The sequence below is a fragment of the Acipenser ruthenus genome, chromosome 17, assembly GCF_902713425.1.
Source record: "Acipenser ruthenus chromosome 17, fAciRut3.2 maternal haplotype, whole genome shotgun sequence".
NCBI classification, from domain to species: Eukaryota; Metazoa; Chordata; class Actinopteri; order Acipenseriformes; family Acipenseridae; genus Acipenser; species Acipenser ruthenus.
In genome coordinates, this window is record NC_081205.1 from 33,841,188 (window position 1) to 33,866,017 (window position 24,830).

The following is a 24,830-nucleotide window of genomic DNA, read 5'->3' on the forward strand; positions in this document are numbered from 1 at the left end:
GAATCACCAGGAGGGAGGGAGCTTTTTAAACAGATCCCTGAGTCAGATCTGCCTGCAGGGAACCCACCTGCCCAGCCCCCAGCATCGAAATCTTCCATCAAGATGAGCCAAGGCCACCATGGGAGAGAGAAAAGAGGATGCAAGCTCTTTGGAGGCCAAATCCCCAGTTTCCCAATGTAATAATAAAAAAAAAAAAACGGTTATCCTTCTACACAAAAAAGTAGAGCAGCCCTGACTGCACTGTTAAGGTCTTGTCTGGTTTATGGTTTATAGATGGGATTATAGTTTTCATTTTTTATTGCCATATATATATATATTGCTTTTCATATTTAACCAAACTCAAATAATCTGCTGTGTAATATTTTGCAGTATTAGTGTGCACATGAAAGAGAGCTCCGTGCCGTTACTGGAACCAGGAATCTTCACAGTGTTGCAGCTGCAGTAATCAAGGCAGATTACTGCAGCTGCAACACTGTGCTGTGCTCTGACTGCTGCAGGGGGTTTTCTGTGATGCTAGGTGTGAAAGCAGATCTGTGAAAAACTTAATTCATAACTACCTTTCCTCCTTTCAGGAAGAACAGGACAAGGAGAAACAATTAACACATGGCATGAAAAGCACAAACAAGATGCCAGCCCTGGTGTGCCGAGCAGATTGTTATAGCCGCTGTTTGAGGGAGAGGAGGTGAGAGGATCCTTAGCCTGACCCTGATATTTAATCATCTATTGGAGCTGCTCCTGAGGCAGGATCAGGGAAACGACTCAGGAGATTTGAGGAAACTAATCAAACACTTGTTTTTATATTTTTCTCATTTGTGTGTCAAGGGAAATATATTGTAGGCGCTTATCGTGCTGGCATCTGACCAGAGGAAAAATAGAACTGGAGCTTCATATTAAACCTTCCTAAACATGTGCTACTAAAACAAATATCCATGCCAGCCTGGTCCGCTTGGACAGGCGCTGGATTCCATGCAGTTTACAGGACCCGCCCCTAAACTGCCTTACAAACAACATGCTGCTTTCCAGTTGTACTTTACATCAGCTTATATTCCAAACCTGAAACCCAGCACTCCATGATCACACACTGGTTAATTGAAAGCCTTCGCTTTGAGATTGTTGCTTTATGTTTGCGAGTTCCCTTCACAAAGTGCATGCGGTTTGCTAGAGATGCTTTTCCCTGGCTTGCATGGGGAGTCTGCTGGGCTCCAGTGCAGTCAGCACAGTGAAGAAGTTAATGCAGTACTTGACATCCCAGGTCCTGCTGTCAGGCTGCGCTTGGAAGGGTTTTTCTAATAGGTTTAATCTAGCACAGGGGAGAGTCTCTGGCAGGCATCCCGGGAAAGGGATTTGATTGAATCTGTTTTATTCTCTCTCTCTCTCTGTGAGTGTGATCAAGTGACAGGCACTGGGATTAGGGTGCTCCAGATGTTAGCAGGTGCAGCACTGTCTCAGTTGTCACTGCCTAGCCCTGTTACCTGGCCACAGCTGCCACATCTCCCCAGCCCCATACCACACTGCAGGGTTTAAAGGAGTTTCACCACCGGCTCCTCTTCTGGTAAATCACTACGGTACCTGTGCTGTTTCATTCCCATGGTCTACCTGCAATCAGGTCACATGACCCACCGCACAGAAAGTGATTGGATACCAGGAAGAAACAGTTAATGCCGCCAAGGTCAAGAACAAATTAAGTGTGCATCAAACCTGTCTGGGGAGGTTTCTTATAATTGAAGTTTCTGCAGAAGAGAGGCATCTTCATTTCAGAATTGCAAGCAGGGCGAAGGCAGGCAGGTTCAGGGTGAAGTGCAAGCCCTTGTAATTTACAGGACTGAGCAGATGCAGCTGCTTCTCCCTCTGTCAGTGTTTGTTTACTGCAGCTGAATTACAGCCTTCGTCCTCCTCTGCAAATCTGCATGTAATCATGGTTTTGAAATCAGTGCGTTGAGAAAGAACTCCCGTTCTCTATTTAAATAGTGCTGCACTACTGCCATGTTTATTTAAAACAGCTGCATTAATCCCATGTTATTATTTAAATATAGCTGCATTAATCCCACGTTATTTATAGAGCTGCATTAAACCCACGTTATTTATAGAGCTGCATTAATCCCACGTTTTATTTATAGAGCTGCATTAATCCCACGTTATTTATAGAGCTGCATTAATCCCACGTTTATAGAGCTGCATTGATCCCACGTTTTATTTATAGAGCTGCATTAATCCCACGTTTTATTTATAGAGCTGCATTAATCCCATGTTATTTATAGAGCTGCATTAATCCCATGTTATTTATAGAGCTGCATTAATCCCATGTTATTTATAGAGCTGCATTAATCCCACGTTATTTATAGAGCTGCATTAATCCCACGTTTTATTTAAAGAGCTGCATTAATCCCACGTTATTTATAGAGCTGCATTAATCCCACGTTATTAGTTTGCTGTGTATTTGGAGCACACAGCCCTGTTTTTATTGACCCTTTAAGATGATATCAGGCACTGAGCTGTGCAGTTTCTCCACACTGGTGCAAAGGGGGACTGAAGAGCGCATTGTGAATGAGCAGCTGCACTGAGCTCTTTAGGTTCACAGCAAGGGAACTTATTTGAGAACAACAGGAAAGCTACAGTTCAATTAGACTGTTGGGAAAAGCAATCTGCAAATCAGCCAACGCTTCCTGATGCAGATTGTGAGAAATGGTCGTCCCAGGAGAGGGATGCAAGGAGGACCCCTCTACCTGAGCAGCTCTGAGACCCCTTGGGGAATCAGTGCCAGAGGATGGGCCAGGACATCCGAGGACAGGGATACAAGTCATTTCTCTCTTTAAATCTGAGCTCCAATACAGACTAGCTTGTTCCACACAAAAGGCGATATATTCCTTATTAAAAAAACTATGGGGTGAGGTGGTGGGGGTAAAATAATGAAAAGCCCATCCTTGACAAATGAAACTCCCAGCTCTGTATCATCCAGCAATGTAATTAATTAGATAGCGATTCCAGCTCTTGTATCAAATTGACAAACTGTCGTCCATGCAAAACCACGGTGCTCTCCTGCCAGAGCGGATAGAATAACTGGGGGCTCAAGGGGATTGCTTTCACACTCCCATGCACACAAGAACAACCCTGACAGCAACAGCACAGTGTGAAGCCCAGGTGAACAGAACCAACAACAGCAACAGCATCCTGCAAACACAGCACAGTGTGAAGCCCAGGTGAACAGAACCAGCAACAGCATCCAGCAAACACAGCACAGTGTGAAGCCCAGGTGAACAGAACCAGCAACAGCATCCTGCAAACACAGCACAGTGTGAAGCCCAGGTGAACAGAACCAGCAACAGCATCCAGCAAACACAGCACAGTGTGAAGCCCAGGTGAACAGAACCAACAACAGCAACAGCATCCTGCAAACACAGCACAGTGTGAAGCCCAGGTGAACAGAACCAGCAACAGCATCCAGCAAACACAGCACAGTGTGAAGCCCAGGTGAACAGAACCAGCAACAGCATCCAGCAAACACAGCACAGTGTGAAGCCCAGGTGAACAGAACCAGCAACAGCATCCTGCAAACACAGCACAGTGTGAAGCCCAAGTGAACAGAACCAACAACAGCAACAGCATCCTGCAAACACAGCACAGTGTGAAGCCCAGGTGAACAGAACCAGCAACAGCATCCAGCAAACACAGCACAGTGTGAAGCCCAGGTGAACAGAACCAACAACAGCAACAGCATCCTGCAAACACAGCAGAGTGTGAAGCCCAGGAGCAACAGAACCAGCAACAGCATCCTGCAAACACAGCACAGTGTGAAGCCCAGGTGAACAGAACCAACAACAGCATCCTGCAAACACAGCACAGTGTGAAGCCCAGGTGAACAGAACCAGCAACAGCATCCTGCAAACACAGCACAGTGTGAAGCCCAGGTGAACAGAACCAGCAACAGCATCCAGCAAACACAGCACAGTGTGAAGCCCAGGTGAACAGAACCAGCAACAGCATCCTGCAAACACAGCACAGTGTGAAGCCCAGGTGAACAGAACCAACAACAGCATCCTGCAAACACAGCAGAGTGAAGCCCAGGTGAACAGAACCAACAACAGCATCCTGCAAACACAGCAGTGACTTGGTGATCTCGGGGTATATGAAAGTTGAATTGTCAGTGGATCGGCTTATTCTCTCTCATGGAAAGCATTTCTGTGAAGGTTAAACTGCACCACTGGTTGTGCACATCCGGCATCTGATCTCTGACCCTGAATCCTGGCTAATATACTAGCAATTGTTTTTAAAGGGTTGTGCATCACCTCTTTAAATGCTCTCTGTGAAAGTATTTAAACAGAGTCTGGATGGAGGATGATTAAAAAAAAAGGAGAGAAGAGGATCATCCCTAAACGTGACTCCGAAATAGAATGCATCCAGAAGAATTGTTTATATATTTGTTCATACAAATATGATATTATACATTGAGACCAAGAATACACCATTGAATCACTACCACGTTACAGACATCCTAGTTATACAGTAGTCATCTGGTCAAGGCTGTTCTCAGACTCAATGATCATGGATTAAAGCTCTGAAAGTTATCAGGTCAAATGGCACGCTATCTTAAACCTGAATACAGACTGTGGGAAGCTCAAACTGCACTGCAGGAGTAACTCTGACAATTACTACCTGAAGCTAAGAGAAAGCCAAGGAGAAATAAATACAGATTAAGCAAAAGAAAAAAAGCGTCTTGATAAGCACTGTGAAGTTGTGTGGAAAGTCTCTCCCGAATCTGCATGCAGTGCTATTTGAGAAAGGGCTGACACCTACAGCACTGGGACACCTCACTCAACCTGCACTGGCATCTGTGGCAATGATATGAACTCCCCGAGGAGGAATCGGCGCAGTTTGAGACTTTGAGGTCATTATTATTATTATTATTATTATTATTATTATTTATTTCTTAGCAGACGCCCTTATCCAGGGCGACTTACAATCGCAAGCATCTGTGTTGATTGTGTCTTTATTAATTTGTAGGACCTGGAGCCCATAAGAAATAGGTTTGTTTTGAATGCAGGTTTTATACTATATGGCTCAAGTCCAAAAAAAGGAAAAATGATAATAAATAAAAACAAAAGCAGATTGAGACCGTGCTGTGAAGCCATGTGTAAAACAATACAAACCCCTAATTAGAGAAATACTGAATAAAGGAGAGAAGGTTTTGAAAGCGATACGTTTAATATGGAACCTAAAAATGAACACAAGCACTGCCGGCATTTTAGATGCGGTTGAAAAAAGAAAAGGTGCTTCTCTCGCTTATTAAAAGCAGAAAGGGATCCTGCAGAAGCTGCTTCTAATGACCTGCTTCTGTCAGTAACACTGCACTCGTCTCCTTTCCTTTCTGACACACACCAAATAGTTTTTCCTTCTAACTGACAGCTCTCATATTTACTGGAGAAAAATGGCATATTATTGTAATCAGGATTTGACAGACGGATCGTATATGTAGTCAAACCAGGGCAGCCCTTACAGCTTGCCATTATAAAACGAGCAAAAGGAGACGTGGTGTCCAGCACTGTGCACACTGTTTACTTGTGCTGTGGTGTCCAGCACTGTGCACACTGTTTTCCTGTGGGGTTGTGTCCAGCACTGTGCACACTGTTTTCCTGTGGGGTTGTGTCCAGCACTGTGCACACTGTTTTCCTCTGCTGTGGTGTCCAGCAATGTGCACACTGTTTCCTGTGGAGTTGTGTCCAGCACTGTGCACACTGTTTTCCTCTGCTGTGGTGTCCAGCACTGTGCACACTGTTTCTGTGGGGTTGTGTCCAGCATTGTGCACACTGTTTCCTGTGGGGTTGTGTCCAGCACTGTGCACACTGTTTTCCTGTGGTGTCCAGCACTGTGCACACTGTTTCCTGTGGGGTTGTGTTCAGCACTGTGCACACTGTTTTCCTGTATATACTGTACAGGGCTGGGTTATTGAAATGGTATGCTGCAACATGCACAATACCGCATCACAATGCAAACTACACACAGATACACAGACAATACGCAATGACATCACAATGCAAACTACACACAGATACACACAGACAATATGGAATATGTTATCTCTATGTCCAAGTCTGTTAAACTATTATTATTATTATTATTATTATTATTATTATTATTAATAATAATAATAATAATAATAATAATAATAATAATAATAATAATAATCTCCCCCGTCCAGTTCTCTGCTAACACAAGATTGCGTCTTTCTGCAAATATCAGACAAATATTTTCATCTTTTTTGTGTTACGTAAAGTGCTTTTGAAAAGCTGTATAAAAGCACTAGATAAATTTAACCAATAACAATGGCAATCCCCTCACACAGCTCTCCCTCTACGTGACTGCTGATCTGCGCCAGGCCTATCCATTATCCACTCTGTTGCCCGGGAAACGCAGTTAGTATTCCGAGCGCCTGCCTGCCTGGAGCAGGGAGGGTTCCATTTGCTTGCTGAGCTGACTGAGATCGAAGGCAATCTCCATTCACAAGGAACGCTGACCTGAATGCACAATAGCATGGAGCGGAACTGCGGAAAGAACCGCAGCAACAACTACTGCAGCAACCAACCCCCCCCCCCCAATCATCCTTCTCATTCAACACCCCCATCCTCCTTCAACACCCCTTCTCATTCAACATCCCCCATCCTCCTTCTCATTCAACACCCCCATCCATTACAGCAGCAACCAACCTCCCCATTCTCCTTATTCAAACCCCAAATCCTCCTTCAACACCCCCATCCTCCTTTAACACCCCCATCTTCCTTCAACACCCCCCATCCAACACCCCCAACCTCCTTCTCATCCAACACCCCCAACCTCCTTCTCATCCAACACCCCCAACCTCCTTCTCATCCAACACCCCCAACCTCCTTCTCATCCAACACCCCCAACCTCCTTCTCATTCAACACCCCCATCCTCCTTCTCATTCAACATCCCCCATCCTCCTTCTCATTCAACACCCCCATCCATTACAGCAGCAACCAACCTCCCCATTCTCCTTATTCAAACCCCAAATCCTCCTTCAACACCCCCATCCTCCTTTAACACCCCCCATCTTCCTTCAACACCCCCCATCCAACACCCCCAACCTCCTTCTCATCCAACACCCCCAACCTCCTTCTCATTCAACATCCCCCATCCTCCTCCTCATTCAAACACTCCCATCCACTACAGCAGCAACCAACCCCCATTCTCCTTCTTATTAAACACCCCATCCTCCTCCTCATTCAAACACCCCCATCCATTACAGCAGCAACCAACCTCCCCATTCTCCTTATTCAAACCCCAAATCCTCCTTCAACACCCCCATCCTCCTTTAACACCCCCCATCTTCCTTCAACACCCCCCATCCAACACCCCAACCTCCTTCTCATCCAACACCCCCAACCTCCTTCTCATTCAACACCCCCATCCTCCTTCTCATTCAAACCCTCCCCAGTTCCTCTCTGCCCTGGACAGCCACCCTCATTCAAAGCAGATCACAAACAGTTCCTCCCTGCCCTGGCCAGCAACCCTCATTCAAAGCAGCCTGATCATTGTTTCAATTGAATTGAAGAACCAGTTATGGACAGACACGGTCACATTAAAGTCATTCAACAGCGCAGTAACGTGCAAAAGACTCCCCCCAAAATGTTCCATCAATGAAGCCTTATTGAAAACCGAGCTGTGGTCTTTGCAATCAAAAGTGTGACCCCAATTCAAATCAATGTTCATTATTAAAAGCAGCCATTGTTCATGCAGATGGACTGGCTTGCCTCTGCTGCACTCAGAACTGTCAAACTCTCATTGAATTTGTAATCAATGCAACCAGGCTGGAGGGAAGTTTCTTCGACGCATGTCTGAACACATCAGCGTGCTGTGCACACAGTTTCAGAGCAGTGCTCATGGAGAGCAATGGCAAAGGATGGCCGACTGCTTTTCAACGACGTCTCAGTCCTAACATTCTCACTGATGCAAAACGTTTGGCCAGAGCTGCACACCTCCTTCTGATAATTCTTATACTTGATCCCAGTCTGTGACATCAGAAAAGTGTGTGCGTGTGTGTGTGTGTGTGTGTGTGTCGTGGCACAGCGGGTTTAGGATCACAGTCCTTCAGAAGAAATCTGAGAGCAAGTGGAAGCCCAGTTCTGTGTGTGTGTGTTTTCAGCCTTGCCACTGTTCAAATAATGATTAAATAAAAAAAAGAAATACACTCCCTCATAATCACCAAGCACCTGCTAGATAGATACACACCAATATAAAACGCTAAGCACATAAAATATGAAAACAGCATACAGATCAGTGGGGGCTATCTGCATTGCTGCAATGGACCATTCGTAAAACCCCAGTCACTCTGACACAAACTGTAAACCTCACTCGTGCTAATCACAATACAGCCTGCCTTGCTTTGCGTGCTGAAGAGAAGAGCAACACTGCCCTCTGGTGGAGTTGACAAGTATACTAAATATTTCAATACAGTCTATTGACGGCTGATTCCTTATTACTACCCACCAACCAATACATTTAATTTTACATTACTGCATGCACACTTGTAACGGGTATTGTAGAGGCGCGGGTGCACTCTGACGCAAGTGGGTTTGCACTGTATATGTAAAATTATAATATTTGCATGCAAACTATCCGGAGTATCTGCCGGATTTCCCTGGCGCTTTATTAGACTGACACCATGTGGTACAACAGTGCTACTACAAGTAGTCCCGTTATTTCATCCCCACAATACCCACTTCGAGTATGTTTAGCAGAGATTCTGAGAGATAGCAGGTACGCTTGTTCTGCCGGTGTGGAGCAAGGCCTTGGTTCTACAGGCATTTGCTATTAGTGCCGGAGAGTCTGCTTGACCACGGAGACCCTGCATGTATGAGAGTTAGACTCCAGTGAAACCCGTACTGGTTTACTAGTCTGATGGGTTATAACGTATGTTTTTGAAATACATGAAAATGGAAGGCGATATGTGATTTGAAGTTCTGAGGGATGTGCAAACCTGTAAAAGGACAACACACACACACACACACACACACACACACACACACACACACATACACACACACGCACACACACACACACACACACACACACACACTACAGTCTTCACATTCACACGTTCTACTGTAACACACACGTTCTACTGTATGGAAGGCCATCTGGGTCAAAAACGTGTACGGCTTAGTACACGTTTCAAATAAATGACTACGTGTAGTACTGCGATACACTACGCGTTATATTTTGTTAACTACACTTACTATTTTTTACTATACATACAAATATGGGCCAATCAGCTCTTTAGAAATTAAGTAAGCCAATGATTTTTTTTAAAAAAATAGTACGTGTACTAAATGATCCAATGAAAAGGCGCCTCACATTTTCCATGCTCTTCCAAAAGTGATCAGGAAATCTGAGCCTTTGAATATTTTTAAAAGTCGTCTCAAAACACACATTTTTAAACTTGCCTTTACATTGTTTTTTGAACTTCTATTTGTACAGTGTTTTTTTTTATATACCTTAACTTTTCCTGTATTTTAATTATTTTAATTATTATTAGTGGTCGATGCAATTCAGTTTTTCAATGTAGATTCGTTCTTCTGCTTGTTCTTTTTCTAACGTTTTGCATATCCATGTTTACTTTTGTTTTATACTTTTGGGGTGTACAATACGTGGCACTGTGTTATAAAATAAAACTGTTACTTAATACCCACTGACAGACCCTTTTAACGATGTTGCTGGAATGTTGCAGTTTAGTAATGCCATAAGGTTGTGTGTTAGTGGCTTCTGCATGATTGCATCTGAAGTATTTGAAGATGTTAGTGATCTTACATAATAAACGCTGGGTCTCAATAGTCGGCGGGGCTTCTGGCACACATTAATAATAGATTGTGACGACTCTTACTATTTTTGACGGTAAAGAAGGATACTGGGAGATAGAAATTAACAAATATATTATACTTGATAATAAACAAGGTCCCTGTCCGGGCCACAACCACGCCACGTAAAGCAAATGCCAAACCTCAAGCAAAAGTATGCTCTATAAATCTCTCGCCGCCATAATTGCAATATTCCGTATTTAAAATCGATGTCTTCTTGTCTAAATGATACACCAAAGGTTACTGGCTACTGTGCCAATTACGTTGTGAACAAGAAGGGATTACAAGCGAATACGTTGTCATGACAAGCCACTCATGTAAAATGACTAGACACCAACTTAGGAAATACGTAGCTCGTGTCATTTCTTCAGAGCACGTACCAATTAAAATTGGTACACGTAGTGATTTCTGTGTTCTGATTGGTCCAAATGAGTACGTGTAGCAAAATTTGAAACGTGTACTACTACACAATGTGTTTTGACCCAGATGGCCTATTGTAACGCTCACACGTTCTACTGTAAGAGAATGAGACCCATTTACATACAGAGCACCAGTATCCCGTCTTGTTTGCGGACATGCAGCTCCAGTATGTGTTTGAAATTCCCAAACCACTCGAACGACTCTTCGTGCTTGTGTTATTATTATTAGTTTATTTAGCAGACGCCTTTATCCAAGGCGATTTACAGAGACTAGGGTGTGTGAACTATGCATCAGCTGCAGAGTCACTTACAATTACGTCTCATTACGTGAAAGACGGAGCACAAGGAGGTTAAGTGACTTGCTCAGGGTCACACAATGAGTCAGTGGCTGAGGTGGGATTTGAACCGGGGACCTCCTGGTTACAAGCCCTTTTCTTTAACCACTGGACCACACAGCCTCCAGAGCTTGTACCTCTCGTCCCAGTAATCCACGTCTTTGTATCTGGAGTTGCTATCGGGCAACTGCTCCATTGTCAGTTGTTGTTTTATAAAATGTGCTGCTTAACTATATTACCGGTGTTGCACAACGCCGGGATTCCTCACGTGAGCAGAAACAAAAAGCTGCACGGGACTGATGACGCTGTGCCTACAGAACAGCACCTCCCTCTGGAGATCTGAGCAAAAAACTGGCAACAAAGGCAGCGACCTTTTGCAGAACAAATTGACACTGCTAACCAGAAACCCCAGAAGCGCACAATACGAACGCATCAGAGATAGAGAGTCAGCCGGCTTTAAATACACACGTGGAGCATCCGGAAGTGCAACGCTGATACGCGCCGCCCACCCGGAGGCTGTACCTGTCTTATTTTTTAATTCTTTGTGCAAATAATAGGTGAATATGTAGTGAAGTTTAATGGCTAAGGTTTCGTTGGTTAACATGTGAAATATATAACTATATATAACTACGGCCCCTGTAGGATGTATTGGGAGGAGTGTATACGTGACAGAAAACGCGTGGCCGGAGTGCAGGTGAAACAGACCCCCAGGGAAACGGCGGTGTGGTCAGTGAGTCATTCACCAACATATTAATATAGCCTATACGGCCAACCAAAAGCAGTGCCACCGAGGAACGAAGCCACAAAATCAGTACGGATGCAGTTTAGGAAATAGTCTAATTTTAGAATAAAAATCACGACTGATCCGCGTCACTCAGTTCCACGAGAGGTTATTAATAGTGGCACTGGTGTAAGTTCCAGACCGGCCACAGGAAGTGTTTCCGGGGGGGGGATACTTTATGCCGTGACACCCGGCTACAGAGAGCGAAGAGTCAGAGATGGCAGCTGGTGCGGTAGTCGCGAGGAAAAAATCTGCGGGACCCCCGTCTCCGATTTGGGGGACCCTACGCGCTCTATGGAAGGATAAGCAGCGGGTTCTGTTCAAACCCGAGTATACCCTGCTCGTGACCGCGGTACTTTGGATCGCCGAGATCGGGATCAATATCTGGGTGATCCACCGAGTTGCATGTAAGTGAAACTGCACGGATATTATTACACACAGTATGTCAGTACTAGTGCTGTACTAGAAGATTACTCCCAATGCACAGCCGCTGCCAGATAGTTCATTTAAACTAGACGGCGAAATGCAAAACTGCAAATACGAGTCTCAGGGAGTGGGGCGAGTGAAGACGTTGTTACACTGTGATGCGAAACGTCCATTGCAACTCGTTTACAGTTAAAAAAAACAAAACAAAAACAGTCGTTTACAAACAACAATATGTATCGTGCATGCGAAAAGAAACCATAGGAACAAAGTGCATACATACAGCTATGGGACTGACTGCAGAAAGTGCAGTCACCCGAACTGACCACGATAGATACAAGGTGTAGCAGTAACCTGTCAAAGAGATGCAACAAAACATTACTAAATCATAAAGCGGATTTGCATGCTTGTAAAGTAAGATTTCCACAGCATGTAGTAATTGCAATGACACGTACAAACACGCGGAGTAGCGTGTCCTGCGTGCCTATCCGTGTCAGACACATAATCCGTGACAGCAGCTGGACTCGCGCTTCTCAAACTGCTGCTGCTGTTTGTTTGAGCCATGATCCCCTCCTTTGTGCATCCACACGATACACATGAAACCGTGCAGTCGAGACTAGAAATACACCATTGCGTGTGTGTGTGTCAGTGTATGAGTGTGTGTGTGTCAGTGTTTGTTCGTGTGTGTGCGGCACGCACACTAACACCGCACTGGCTCATCTGGAAAGTATAACTAGTGAGATCAATGTATCTCTTCAGACCTAATGTAGGCTGCCCACTTGCTACAGTGGCTGCTCTTGTCCATTCAAGCATGGGCTGTGTTTCAGAACTGCTAGAAAAATAATAGAATCAAATAGAAATATTATCTGTGGGAGCTTTTGTATTCCAACACAGATTCCAAATACAGTATAGCTTTAATTATGAAGAAGAATCTGGTTATGTTTGCAAATAATGCATGCTTTGCTGTTGCACTGTACAGCCCAGACTACTCTCCTACACATTTCACTTTGGAGAGACCATTGTGCTAATAAGGAAACATCAGGTCCCAGTCAGTACCGTGGAGTCTGCTGCCCTTTGTATTCTCTCAATACTGTACAGTGTGTAAGTGCCCTGCTGCTGTGTTGTGTTTTCAGATACAGAGATTGATTGGAAAGCCTACATGGATGAGGTGGAGGGGGTTATCAATGGAACGTACGATTACACTCAGCTGAAAGGAGACACTGGCCCCTTGGTGTAAGTGCTGACTGACAGATACAACTCTCAACACTGCACAGGAACTCAAACTGCACGTCTCTGTAACCCTGGAGTTCAACACTGCACAGGAACTCAAACTGCACATCGCTGTTACCCTGGAGTAGTGTGTCTAGATGCTTAGAGCTCAAATCCACTATGTCGCTGAGTTGTAGAACTAACCGTGGTTTAGATTTGAATGCAGTGCTTCAATAAAAACATCACAAGGGGGTGGAGCAGCTGTTGCAAAGCGCTTTGTGTTTTTTCAGAGTGAGCGAGTTTCTCTGCCGCAGCTGCTGTGCTGTTCACTGTTCACTGAGTCACAGGATCTCCACACTAATCCATGTTAATACAGGCAGCAAGATTTCCTGAAACGGATGCATGAGAGGGTGTTGCTCAGGGGTCAGTCCGGGGTCACGTTTGCAGTGCGCTGGTTATACAGCTCTGTCGCTACAGCGGATGAATTCCAAAGCATGTCCACCCTGCTCTGTGTCCCTGGGGAGCAGACAGTGACTGTGTGACTGTGCTTGCATGTCCACCCTGCTCTGTGTCCCTGGGGAGCAGGCAGCAACTGTGTGACTGTGCTTGCATGTCCACCCTGCTCTGTGTCCCTCTGGTGCTCTGGTATGTGTTTCTGTGCTCGCATGTCCCTGAGTCCTGTTGCTCTGGTATGTTTTGCTGTTCTCGCATGTCCCTGAGTGCTGTTGTCCTGGTATGTGTTGCTGTGCTCGCATGTCCCTGAGTGCTGTTGCTCTGGTATGTTTTGCTGTTCTCGCATGTCCCTGAGTCCTGTTATCAGGTATGTGTTGCTGTGCTCGCATGTCCCTGAGTCCTGTTGCTGTGGTATGTTTTGCTGTGCTCGCATGTCCCTGAGTCCTGTTGCTCTGGTATGTTTTGCTGTTCTCGCATGTCCCTGAGTGCTGTTGTCCTGGTATGTGTTGCTGTGCTCGCATGTCCCTGAGTGCTGTTGCTCTGGTATGTGTTGCTGTGCTCGCATGTCCCTGAGTCCTGGTGCTCTGTTCTTCTCAGGTACCCAGCTGGCTTTGTGTACATCTTCACAGTGCTGTACTACGTGACTGGCCGGGGGAGGGATGTTCGGCTGGGTCAGTACCTCTTCGCAGTCTTCTACCTCGTCACGCTGCTCCTGGTGTTTCGTATCTACCTCCGCACCAGCAAGGTCAGCAAGGACCCAAAACAAGCTTTTTGTTACTTTTATACGGTTCAAGCAAATCTGTATACACATTTTTGTTTTGATTTGTTTTCAAATATATTTTTGTGAGCGAGAGAAATAATTCAGGTAGAATTCTTGTCTGTTTTGCTTTTGTAATGTCTAGAGTGGCTCAGTTTCTTCTTGCATTGGTTCAGAATTGGTCCAATCTGCATGCACAAGAAAAGTCTGCCTCTGTCCCAGCTCTTTCTGTGCCTGCCTGTTTGCCAGACGCCCCTTTGCCTGTGTCTCTGTCACACTCCTGCCTAGGTGACGCTCTCCCATACTCTCCTGCCTGTCTCCCTGCCTGCCTGCCACCCTCCCCTGCCTGCCTGTCTGCCACCCTCCCCTCCCTGCCTGCCTGCCTGCCACCCTCCCCTGCCTGTCTGTCTGCCTGCCACCCTCCCCTGCCTGTCTCTCTCCCACCCTCCCCTGCCTGCCTGCCTGCCTGCCACCCTCCCCTGCCTGCCTGCCTCTCTCCCACCCTCCCCTGCCTGCCTGCCTGCCTGCCACCCTCCCCTGCCTGCCTGTCTCTCTCCCACCCTCCCCTGCCTGCCTGTCTCTCTCCCACCCTCCCCTGCCTGCCTGTCTCTCTCCCACCCTCCCCTGCTTGCCTGTCTCTCTCCCACCCTCCCTGTCTGCTGCTCCTAACCATCATGCTGTTCTTCAGGTGCCCCCCTTCGTGTTCTTCTTCATGTGCTGTGCCTCCTATCGGATCCACTCCATCTTCATCCTGCGGCTCTTCAATGACCCCGTGGCCATGATGCTTCTCTTTGTGGCGGTCAACCTCTTCCTGGACGGCCGCTGGACACTAGGCTGCTGCTTCTACAGGCAAGTCCTGCGGTCTCTGAGCTGCAGGGAGGCTGTTAGCGCAAGGCAATGTGATGCAGATACGCGTTAGTGCCAGCCGTGTGAAAGGGGGACGCAGTGTAGCACACTGGGAAATTGAAAAGGTACAGGGGGATAAGAACAGTTACAGCAGTTCACCAGCAGGTGGCAACCTTCACTGCAGAAATATCTAGAAACAGGTTAAAAATACAGTGTGGGCATGCCAGCATGTTTCACAGGATTAAATTATTAATTGATTAGCTTGCTCCCTCTCCCCCCTGTTGCACAGTCTGGCAGTGTCTGAAGGGAGTGCCCTGATTTAATGTGCTCTCTCTCTCTCTCCCCTTCCCTCTCCCTTTCTCTCCTCTTCCCCCTACCTCTGCCCCTCCCTCTCTCTCTCTGTCTCCCTCTCTCTCCCTGTCACTCCCCCTGCCTGTCCCCCCCTCTCCCCTCCCCTTCCCTCTCTCTATCCCTCCCTCTCCCTGTCACTCCCCCTTCCTGTCCCCCCCTCTCCCCTCCCCTTCCCTCTCTCTATCCCTCCCTCTCCCTCTGCCCCTCCCTCTCTCCCCCTACCTCTGCCCCTCCCTCTCTCTCTGTCTCCCTCTCCCTGTCACTCCCCCTGCCTGTCCCCCCCTCTCCCCTCCCCTTCCCTCTCTCTATCCCTCCCTCTCCCTCTGCCCCTCCCTCTCTCTCTGTCTCCCTCTCTCTCCCTGTCACTCCCCCTTCCTGTCCCCCCCTCTCCCCTCCCCTTCCCTCTCTCTATCCCTCCCTCTCCCTCTGCCCCTCCCTCTCTCCCTCTCCCTCTGCCCCTCCCTCTCTCTCTCTGTCTCCCTCTCTCTCCCTGTCACTCCCCCTGCCTATCCCTCCCTCTCCCCTCCCCTTCCCTCTCTCTATCCCTCCCTCTCCCTCTGCCCCTCCCTCTCTCCCTCTCCCTCTGCCCCTCCCTCTCTCTCTCTGTCTCCCTCTCTCTCCCTGTCACTCCCCCTGCCTATCCCTCCCTCTCCCCTCCCCTTCCCTCTCTCTATCCCTCCCTCTCCCTCTGCCCCTCCCTCTCTCCCCCTACCTCTGCCCCTCCCTCTCTCTCTGTCTCCCTCTCCCTGTCACTCCCCCTTCCTGTCCCCCCCTCTCCCCCTCCCCTTTCCTCTCTCTATCCCTCCCTCTCCCTCTGCCCCTCCCTCTCTCTCTCTGTCTCCCTCTCTCTCCCTGTCACTCCCCCTGCCTATCCCTCCCTCTCCCCTCCCCTTCCCTCTCTCTATCCCTCCCTCTCCCTCTGCCCCTCCCTCTCTCCCTCTCCCTCTGCCCCTCCCTCTCTCTCTCTGTCTCCCTCTCTCTCCCTGTCACTCCCCCTGCCTATCCCTCCCTCTCCCCTCCCCTTCCCTCTCTCTATCCCTCCCTCTCCCTCTGCCCCTCCCTCTCTCCCCCTACCTCTGCCCCTCCCTCTCTCTCTGTCTCCCTCTCCCTGTCACTCCCCCTTCCTGTCCCCCCCTCTCCCCCTCCCCTTTCCTCTCTCTATCCCTCCCTCTCCCTCTGCCCCTCCCTCTCTCTCTCTGTCTCCCTCTCCCTGTCACTCCCCCTTCCTGTCCCCCCCTCTCCCCTCCCCTTCCCTCTCTCTATCCCTCCCTCTCCCTGTCACTCCCTCTCTCTATCCCCCCCTCTCCCCTCCCCTTCCCTCTCTCTATCCCTCCCTCTCCCTCCAGTCTGGCAGTGTCTGTGAAGATGAACGTGTTTCTGTTCGCCCCCGGGCTGCTGTTTCTGCTGCTCTGTGAGTTCGGGCTGCTGAGGACCATTCCCAGGCTCTCCCTCTGTGCAGCTATACAGGTACAGTTACTGTGAATACAGAGATTCTGCAGCGTGCTTGTCTTGGGTATAGTGTGTAATAGTGTGTAAGCAGTAGTGTGTAATTTTGTGTAAGTAAGCTGCAGTTGGTCACTTTTTCTTATTGCCAAGTGGAACGCTGTGCTCTGTTTGCCCCCAGGTGGCGCTGGGCCTCCCCTTCCTGCTGGAGAACCCGCTGGGCTACGTGAGCCGCTCCTTTGACCTGGGCCGGCAGTTCCTCTTCGAGTGGACTGTGAACTGGCGCTTCCTCCCTGAGGAGGTCTTCCTCAGCCGCTATTTCCACCTGGCCCTGCTGGGGGCGCACCTCTCCATGCTGCTGCTCTTCACTCTCTACCGCTGGAACAGGTCAGGGAGCTGCTTTCAGTACTGGCAGGATCCGCCTCTATATATAATACACACGCACACACACACACACAGGGAGCTGCTTTCAGTACTGGCAGGATCCGCCTCTATATATAATACACACGCACGCGCACACGCACACACACACACACACACACACACACACACACACAGGTCAGGTAGCTGCTTTCAGTACTGGCAGGATTCGCAAACAGCCTGGTCTCTGTGCTGGAGTGAATGTGATCTATAAGTGAGGGCTGCCCCCTCCTGCCTCTATATATATAATATATACACACTCACACACAGACACCCTGCCCCAGGACTGAGCCGCGCTCCCGGTTGTGTTTCAGGTCTCAGGAGAGCATCATCGCCCTGCTGAAGGACCCAGCCCAGCGCAAACACACCTCGCCGAAGCTCACCGCTGACCATATCCTTGTATTAGTGCACTGCTGGAATTCAGACTGGGTTTCATTTACAGAGTCCCCCGGCATGGCTTCAGTGCTTAGACTCGAGCCTGGTTCAGATCACTAAGAAGTGGCCGTGTCATGTAATGAAACAGGAAAACCGTCTCCAGAGTTTAATGTCTCATGTTGTGTTGATCCCGTTTTGGAGTATCTTCACACAGCAGCACAGTGTGTGTATATGTATGCCTGTGTCTGCCTGTCTGTATGTCTGTATGCCTATATGTCTGTCTGTCTGCCTGTATTCTCACTCGCTGCATATCGGTCCACTTCCCTTCCTTGACAGCGCAGCACAGATCACCTACACACTGTTCACCTCCAACTTCATCGGGGTGTGTTTCAGCCGCTCGCTGCACTACCAGTTCTATGTGTGGTACTTCCACACGCTGCCCTACCTGCTGTGGAGCGGCCGGGTCACGAAACTGGCTCCCCTGCTCAGGTAGGACCCCTCTGATTCAGAGACGCACTCTTCAGTGCTGTGCCAGGATAACACATGAGCAATGAAACTACCCTGCTAAATACAGTCCCACCACAGCCCTATGGGATTCTGCACTAAGAAGAGCCCTTCCAGTCCCAGGATTTTACACAAGTCATTTTCTATGTTTAACACATCATTTTATTTGTGGATCCAGGGCCTGATGGGGGATATTTTAGACAGGTCAATCATTCCCTGTTTTGCCACTAGGGGCAGTGCTGTAATCAGTAAAACTAAATAGAATCAACTAGGTATGTCATTTTCCTTATTTCAAATTACTGATTGAAATGTTTTCTGGAAATATGTTTGCATCAAGCATCAGCCCTAGTTTTATTTCTTTATTCTTTTTGTATATTGAATTGCTCTTAATTGTACTGTAATTCTTTATGTATTTTTTGTATACAACTGTAAGTCGCCCTGGGTAAGGGCATCTACTAAGGTATAAATAATAATAATAATAATAATAATAATAATAATGTACCTGTGGAGTTAATTGGAGAAGTGATCTGCAGGGTGATGTGGTTTGCAGGGTGCTGATTGATCAGTGATGGGATTGAATGCTTGTTTTTTTAGGGTGCTGATTGATCAGTGATGGGATTGAATCCCTGTTTGCAGGGTGCTGATTGATCAGTGATTGAATGTCTGTTTGCAGGGTGCTGATTTGATCTCTGATGGGATTGAATCCCTGTTTGCAGGGTGCTGATTGATCAGTGATTGAATGTCTGTTTGCAGGGTGCTGATCCTGGGGCTGGTGGAGCTGTCCTGGAACACCTATCCCTCCACGGTGTACAGCTCGGCTGCGCTGCACGCCTGCCATCTCATCATCCTGCTGTCTCTGTGGTATGGAGAGGAGGCTGCCGTCGACCTCCACAAACGCAAGTGATCCCCCGTCCAGCACCATGGGAGGACTGTTCAAACAGGCCCTTCCCCGTCAGTCCCATACGAGGAGAAGGAGAGTGCAAGCACAGAGAGTCCAGTCTTGGTGTAATCTAGCCGTCCAGCGCTTTCTCAGTCTCTGCTCAGCAGAATGTTCTGGGGGAAGGAACGGCATTCTGATCTAGTGGTTAGAGAGTACAGGGCTAAAGCTTATCCCTGTGAGACCTTATGCAGTGCTATTGGTATTTCTGTATCTGAAACCTTTAACAAAACAAATCTCTTTACAGGTGTGGTGGGTTTCAGCAGTGTATGGAATTAGAGAAATACACCTCTTGCAGTTGCCACACTGTTCCACACCTCGCCAGTTCAATCGGGACTCTTGAGATTAACCTACACTGAGAATGTTGGACGTGGGACCTTGAGTGATAGTTTTATTTATTTATTTTTTTTCATTTGAGTTTATTTTTATTTGTGTCGACCTGCTGCTGAAGTAACAGCGACAAAGAGCCAAAGAAAAACGAGGAGGACACAAAAAACAAAAGTAGAATCTTTCAGTTTTCCATGTGCAACTTGTTGATTCTTGGGCAGCAATGTGTGATTTCTTTATTATTATTATTATTATAAAAATTTTTTTTTAAGAATTAAAGGATAAAAACTTTTTTTTTTGTTTGGTTTTTAAAATGGGAGGGGGGGGGGAGGTTAAAAAAACTCAATAGAAAAGAGCTGTGCTTTTCCTGCAGTGTGCGTTTAAGCTGCATTGCACTGTGCTGTCGTTGAGCCCATGATTCAGCATTAGGGAGCTCCCCGACCCGCATGGGATTCCAGTGCGAGGGGACACTGTGTTTCAGCTGCATTGCACTGTGCTGTCATTGAGCCCACGATTCAGCATTAGGGAGCTCCCTGATTCCCCCCCCCCCCATATGGTTGAGGGTAGGGCTCTGCCTCCTGTCCTCTGTTCCTCTGCTCCTCCTCATGGTTCAGGGTAAGGCTCTGCCTCCTGTCCTCTGTTCCTCTGCCCCTCCTCATGGTTCAGGGTAAGGCTCTGCCTCCTGTCCTCTGTTCCTCTGCTCCTCCTCATGGTTCAGGGTAAGGGCTCTGCCTCCTGTCCTCTGTTCCTTTGCCCCTCCTCATGGTTCAGGGTAAGGGCTCTGCCTCCTGTCTTCTGTTCCTCTGCCCCTCCTCATGGTTCAGGGTAAGGCTCTGCCTCCTGTCCTCTGTTCCTCTGCCCCTCCTCATGGTTCAGGGTAAGGGCTCTGCCCTCTTGTCTGATGGAAGGCAGCACTTTGTACTTGTTCAAGGCAGGGGTGGTTCTGGGAAGGACAAAGGGTTCAAAGTCTACAGGGGCCGAGGGAGTCCCACTCCTGCCGTGGCCCCTGCAGGTTTGGCCCTGCTCCTGGCTGCTGCCTCTCCTCAAGTTTCTGCTCTGCCACAGGCAGGCCTCAGGGTCGGTGGTGGGGTGAGGTGGCGGCTCGCTGTAGCTGTGCCCGTCGCTGTCCTGGCTGCTTCTCCTGGCTCTGCTTGTTCGCAGGCTGGGAGGTGGGTCCAGTGCTCTGTATCCAGCGCTTTGGATCTGCAGGGAGGATCGCCGGCGCCCTTTGGCAGATTTGGGCCTGACCACAGCGTTCCGGCTCGCAGGGTCTTCCGGCCCCAAGGTGGCGCTGTGAATGGGGATGCTTCTCGATCGCTGACGCTCCATCGGTACCTGTGAGAGTCAGAGAGGGAGAGAGAGCGATCATCTGGGGTTGAATAGGGAGGAGAGAGATGAGAGCTGGGGTTGAATAGGGAGGAGAGAGATGAGAGCTGGGGTTGAATAGGGAGGAGAGAGAGATGAAAGCTGGGGTTGAATAGGGAGGAGAGAGAGATGAAAGCTGGGGTTGAATAGGGAGGAGAGAGAGATGAGAGCTGGGGTTGAATAGGGAGGAGAGAGATGAGAGCTGGGGTTGAATAGGGAGGAGAGAGAGATGAGAGCTGGGGTTGAATAGGGAGGAGAGAGATGAGAGCTGGGGTTGATTAGGGAGGAGAGAGATGGGAGCTGGGGTTGAATAGGGAAGAGAGAGAGATGAGAGCTGGGGTTGAATAGGGAGGAGAGAGATGAGAGCTGGGGTTGAATAGGGAGGAGAGAGAGATGAGAGCTGGGGTTGAATAGGGAGGAGAGAGATGAGAGCTGGGGTTGAATAGGGAGGAGAGAGAGATGAGAGCTGGGGTTGAATAGGGAGGACAGAGAGGAGGTTAAACTGGCCATCCATTAATCCCATTGCATCTCCTTGTGTTTACTTTGTCAGCATCTGAGCTGGTTCGTTTTCTAATTGTGTTTGCATTGTGAATCTGTGCCAGTGCTTTGCTGGTACAGAGTAAATAAATAGATGAAAAGCGTTGCTGTTGTACTTCAATTTAAAATACACATGGAGAATGAGAACCGCTGCAACGACTGGGCTTGACTGCACTAAAGACACTGTACTACCAAGGCACTGTCTGGAATAAATTCTGCACACCAGGCTTGTGGTAGCAGTGGAAGTCATCCCTGGCCCTTATTGGTCTTGCAGTTTACTGCTGGGCTGCTTCATAATCTTTATCACCTGCAGATTAATGATTAAGCTAACCTTAACCGTTTCCCTCAGCTTCTCTATCTTATGAAAGCTTTACTGTACAGGTAATGTTAATGCAGTCACACTCACAGTTACTGAAGCCTTTATAACGTAATCCGTGAGCCTGAGGGCTGGGGGAGAGATCCACAGAGAGAAGCATCAGACTGGAGCAGCTTAGAAAAAGCAGCAGAATAGACAGCCATGCAGAGCTCTCTATCGTCCTTCTACTCACAGGTCAGTGTGTTCAAGAAGGCTGGAGGCGGACACAAACTCCAGTCCTTCTACTCACAAGTCAGTGTGTTCAAGAAGGCTGGATGTAGACACAAGCTCCAGTCCTTCTACTCACAGGTCAGTGTGTTCAAGAAGGCTGGACGCGGACACAAACTCCAGTCCTTCTACTCACAGGTCAGTGTGTTCAAGAAGGCTGGACGCGGACACAAGCTCCTTTATCTAGCTTTCAGCAAGGAGCTGTCTCAGAGTTCCAGGACCCTGCTGCAGAGCGCCACTAGCATCAGGTTTGTGACGTGGTAACGTTAGAAAGCTAGTGAGCAACAAGGTTAAGTGAAGGACTCTGGAGTGCTCCTAGCTGTATCCTGCTAGCAGCACGGCTTTAGTAACAATATTAACAGGTGTCGACTACACTTCAGAGTAATGCGCAGTAAAACCTGCAGTCAGAGCTTTTGTTTTTTTATACTCCAAGCTTGAGCTTGCTTGCTTAACAATTATTTTACAACACAATCTGGAAATAACCATAAAACACTCAAACTCTCATTCCAAAAGTAAAAATATATAGAAAAAAAAAGAAATAAACTTGCTACCTTTTTAGAGTTCAGTGCCAGTCCATCAGAAGAGTTGTAGCTCCGTCATCCTGCCGGGCAGTACAGGGCGGTCCGTCTGCACACCTTGCTGAGCTGCAGTCTGGATGTTTCCTCTCCCCTGCTGTGGCTGCAGCGGGAGTGCCTGTGCTGTGTATCTGCTGTCTTGGAGACTCCAAGCTGGAGGAAAATAAACAAATGCATGAATACTTACATCATGTATAAATAAACAAAGGCGAGGAACATGGCATGGAGCCCGCAGTACTGTGCCACCTCAAGCAATGCACGGATAAGAGTGTGGAGAGAGAAGGAGGGAGAGATGGAGGGAGAGACAGCGAGAGCGAGCGGTTCAGCCACGATAAGCAGTCTGATCGGTTACACACACGCCTTTCAATGGCAATGTTATCTTTATACCACGACAACAAACATCCAGGAAACTGTTCAGACGCTACACTTTCGTGCATACAGAACGTTATTTAATCCAGGATTAAATAATAATCCAGAATGCAGGGGAGCAGAGGGGCTTTTGAAGCCTCTGCAAAGCCAGTTTCATTTGCGTCACGCTGACAATTTTCAAAAGGATTTTTATTTTTTATTTTTTATATCATGTAAAATTCACAAAGTGGCTCCTGATGAAAATTCAATATGAAATCCTCATTCCCTCGTTTAGCCAGAACATTTAAAAGCACAGAAGTACCTCTCAGTCTCTACATGCTGGTCACCAAACCCATATCAGTTACTTAATTACATAATGTAAATCACGGTTGTAGATTTGGTACAGCATGCACTGCTACACACAGAAGAGGAGGAAGGGTTTGTCAAAAATACAATCTGACTGGAGAAATAAAAAGGCTAGACTTAACCCACTTGTACTATAGAGCTCTGTGTGTTTGTACTGTGTACAAACTGAGGGATGCATGGAACATCAACTAAAATCACACTCATACAAACCTACCTGTTTAACAGCCAATTAACTGACCGACGACTAACTGACCCAGGTCTTTCCCACCACACAGGTAACCACATGCCACGCTGTTCCGTGGGCCAGCTCTGCATAGCCCTGGCTCACGATGGGGACATACTCTGGGTGTTTTGTTGCACGTTGTTGAAATGTGATTGGATAATAAACTCAGCTAGCAGTCACACATACAGAGAGGGTGTGCAGGCCATTGGCAGTGGATCAGCCCAGCACAGCTAACCAACACTGCTCTGATGAGATCCAGGGACTTCACCACCAATCCCAGCTGGAATCAGATCCAGGTCCACCACTCTCCCCTGTACACTTGCACAGCAATGACTTTTCTAGAGCTGTAGTAGTGTTGAAGAACTGGATTACTGAGCCGCACCCTGCAAACAGCCAAGGGACTTGGAGCGGGGTGGTTGGGGTGGGATAATGTCAGCAGCAGCAGTGTGGAGTAGGGTTTAGGGCTCTGGACTCTTGACCGGAGGGTTGTGGGTTCAATCCCAGGTGGGGGACACTCCTGCTGTACCCTTGAGCAAGGTACTTTACCTAGATTGCTCCAGTAAAAACCCAACTGTATAAATGGGTAATTGTATGTAATAATAATGTGATATCTTGTAACAATTGTAAGTCGCCCTGGATAAGGGGGTCTGCTAAGAAATAAATAATAATATTTATGATTTAAATATAAGTTTCTTATTGTATGGCACTTTATTACAGTTTTTGCAATTTTTTTATGCATAAAACAAAACCAGTCTCTTCAGAATATTTTGTTCCTCAACCATAATAAATGAGAAAAAATGACAAGGGTTCCGCATATTTAAATTATAGGCCACATTGTAGAAAATGTATAATTGCTTAATATTGTGTATCAACGATACAAGGTAATGATATAACGTACACATTGCAATTGTCAATTTTATATAACAATTTAACATATTGCATATAGTTATGTATTCTGTTACATTTTAGTGATACCTTGAGACCATGAGTGTCTAGAGTAGCTTACCTTGCACTGAGCAAGAAGCGCTTCATGAGACTCGGCATCGGCGAGCGAACCTTACTGAACAAAATGCTTCAGAAGCCTTCACTTTTCATTTTAATAATTTTCAGACATCATTTCAGAGAATAACGGAGCTATTTTTGTTTTAAAATGTGTTGTATAAACGTAGGACGAGCAAGCATACTAAATTAGTCTTATACTTCATAGTACTAAATTAGTCCGATTTGGCACGCTGCAGTCAGAATCTTGTTTCGTCTGATTTAGCGGATGATCCACCCGTGGTGATTATCTTCTGGCACGATGCAATCGGGATTAACAAGTGTACTAATCTTAGTCCAAGCAAGTGGACTAAACCTGCTTAATCCACAAATCAGACACATCAAACG

At 47.4% G+C, this 24,830-nt stretch overlaps 2 protein-coding genes across 2 annotated transcripts in view; one reads left to right on the plus strand and one right to left on the minus strand.

Moving 5' to 3' along the window:
- Nucleotides 1-10,882, minus strand: part of LOC117423031 (EEF1A lysine methyltransferase 4-like) — a 37,443-nt gene extending 26,561 nt beyond the window's left edge. The window contains exons 1-2 of the mRNA XM_034038376.2: nt 10,731-10,882; nt 10,412-10,496 (exon numbers count right to left, since the gene is read on the minus strand). Of these exons, the coding sequence (XP_033894267.2) occupies nt 10,412-10,496; nt 10,731-10,817 (172 nt within the window). The 5' untranslated portion in view covers nt 10,818-10,882. The remainder of the gene's footprint in view (nt 1-10,411; nt 10,497-10,730) is intronic.
- Nucleotides 10,883-11,029: 147 nt separating this feature from the next.
- Nucleotides 11,030-19,739, plus strand: LOC117423052 (dol-P-Man:Man(5)GlcNAc(2)-PP-Dol alpha-1,3-mannosyltransferase-like). Its single transcript, XM_058990467.1, has 9 exons — nt 11,030-11,809; nt 12,959-13,058; nt 14,085-14,232; nt 14,933-15,093; nt 16,788-16,908; nt 17,066-17,271; nt 17,619-17,694; nt 18,023-18,168; nt 18,937-19,739. Exons 1-9 carry the CDS (start codon nt 11,620-11,622, stop codon nt 19,085-19,087), a joined length of 1,299 nt encoding a protein of 432 aa, XP_058846450.1. The 5' UTR covers nt 11,030-11,619; the 3' UTR covers nt 19,088-19,739.
- Nucleotides 19,740-24,830: the final 5,091 nt, after the last annotated feature.

Bases quoted from the DNA above. Each gene is read 5' to 3' on its own strand.
- LOC117423052 (XM_058990467.1), top strand. From the start codon at position 11,620: ATGGCAGCTGGTGCGGTAGTCGCGAGGAAAAAATCTGCGGGACCCCCG. The intron at 13,059-14,084 runs GTAAGTGCTGAC...TGTTCTTCTCAG, and splicing joins GGAGACACTGGCCCCTTGGT to GTACCCAGCTGGCTTTGTGT. The intron at 18,169-18,936 runs GTAGGACCCCTC...GTCTGTTTGCAG, and splicing joins AAACTGGCTCCCCTGCTCAG to GGTGCTGATCCTGGGGCTGG.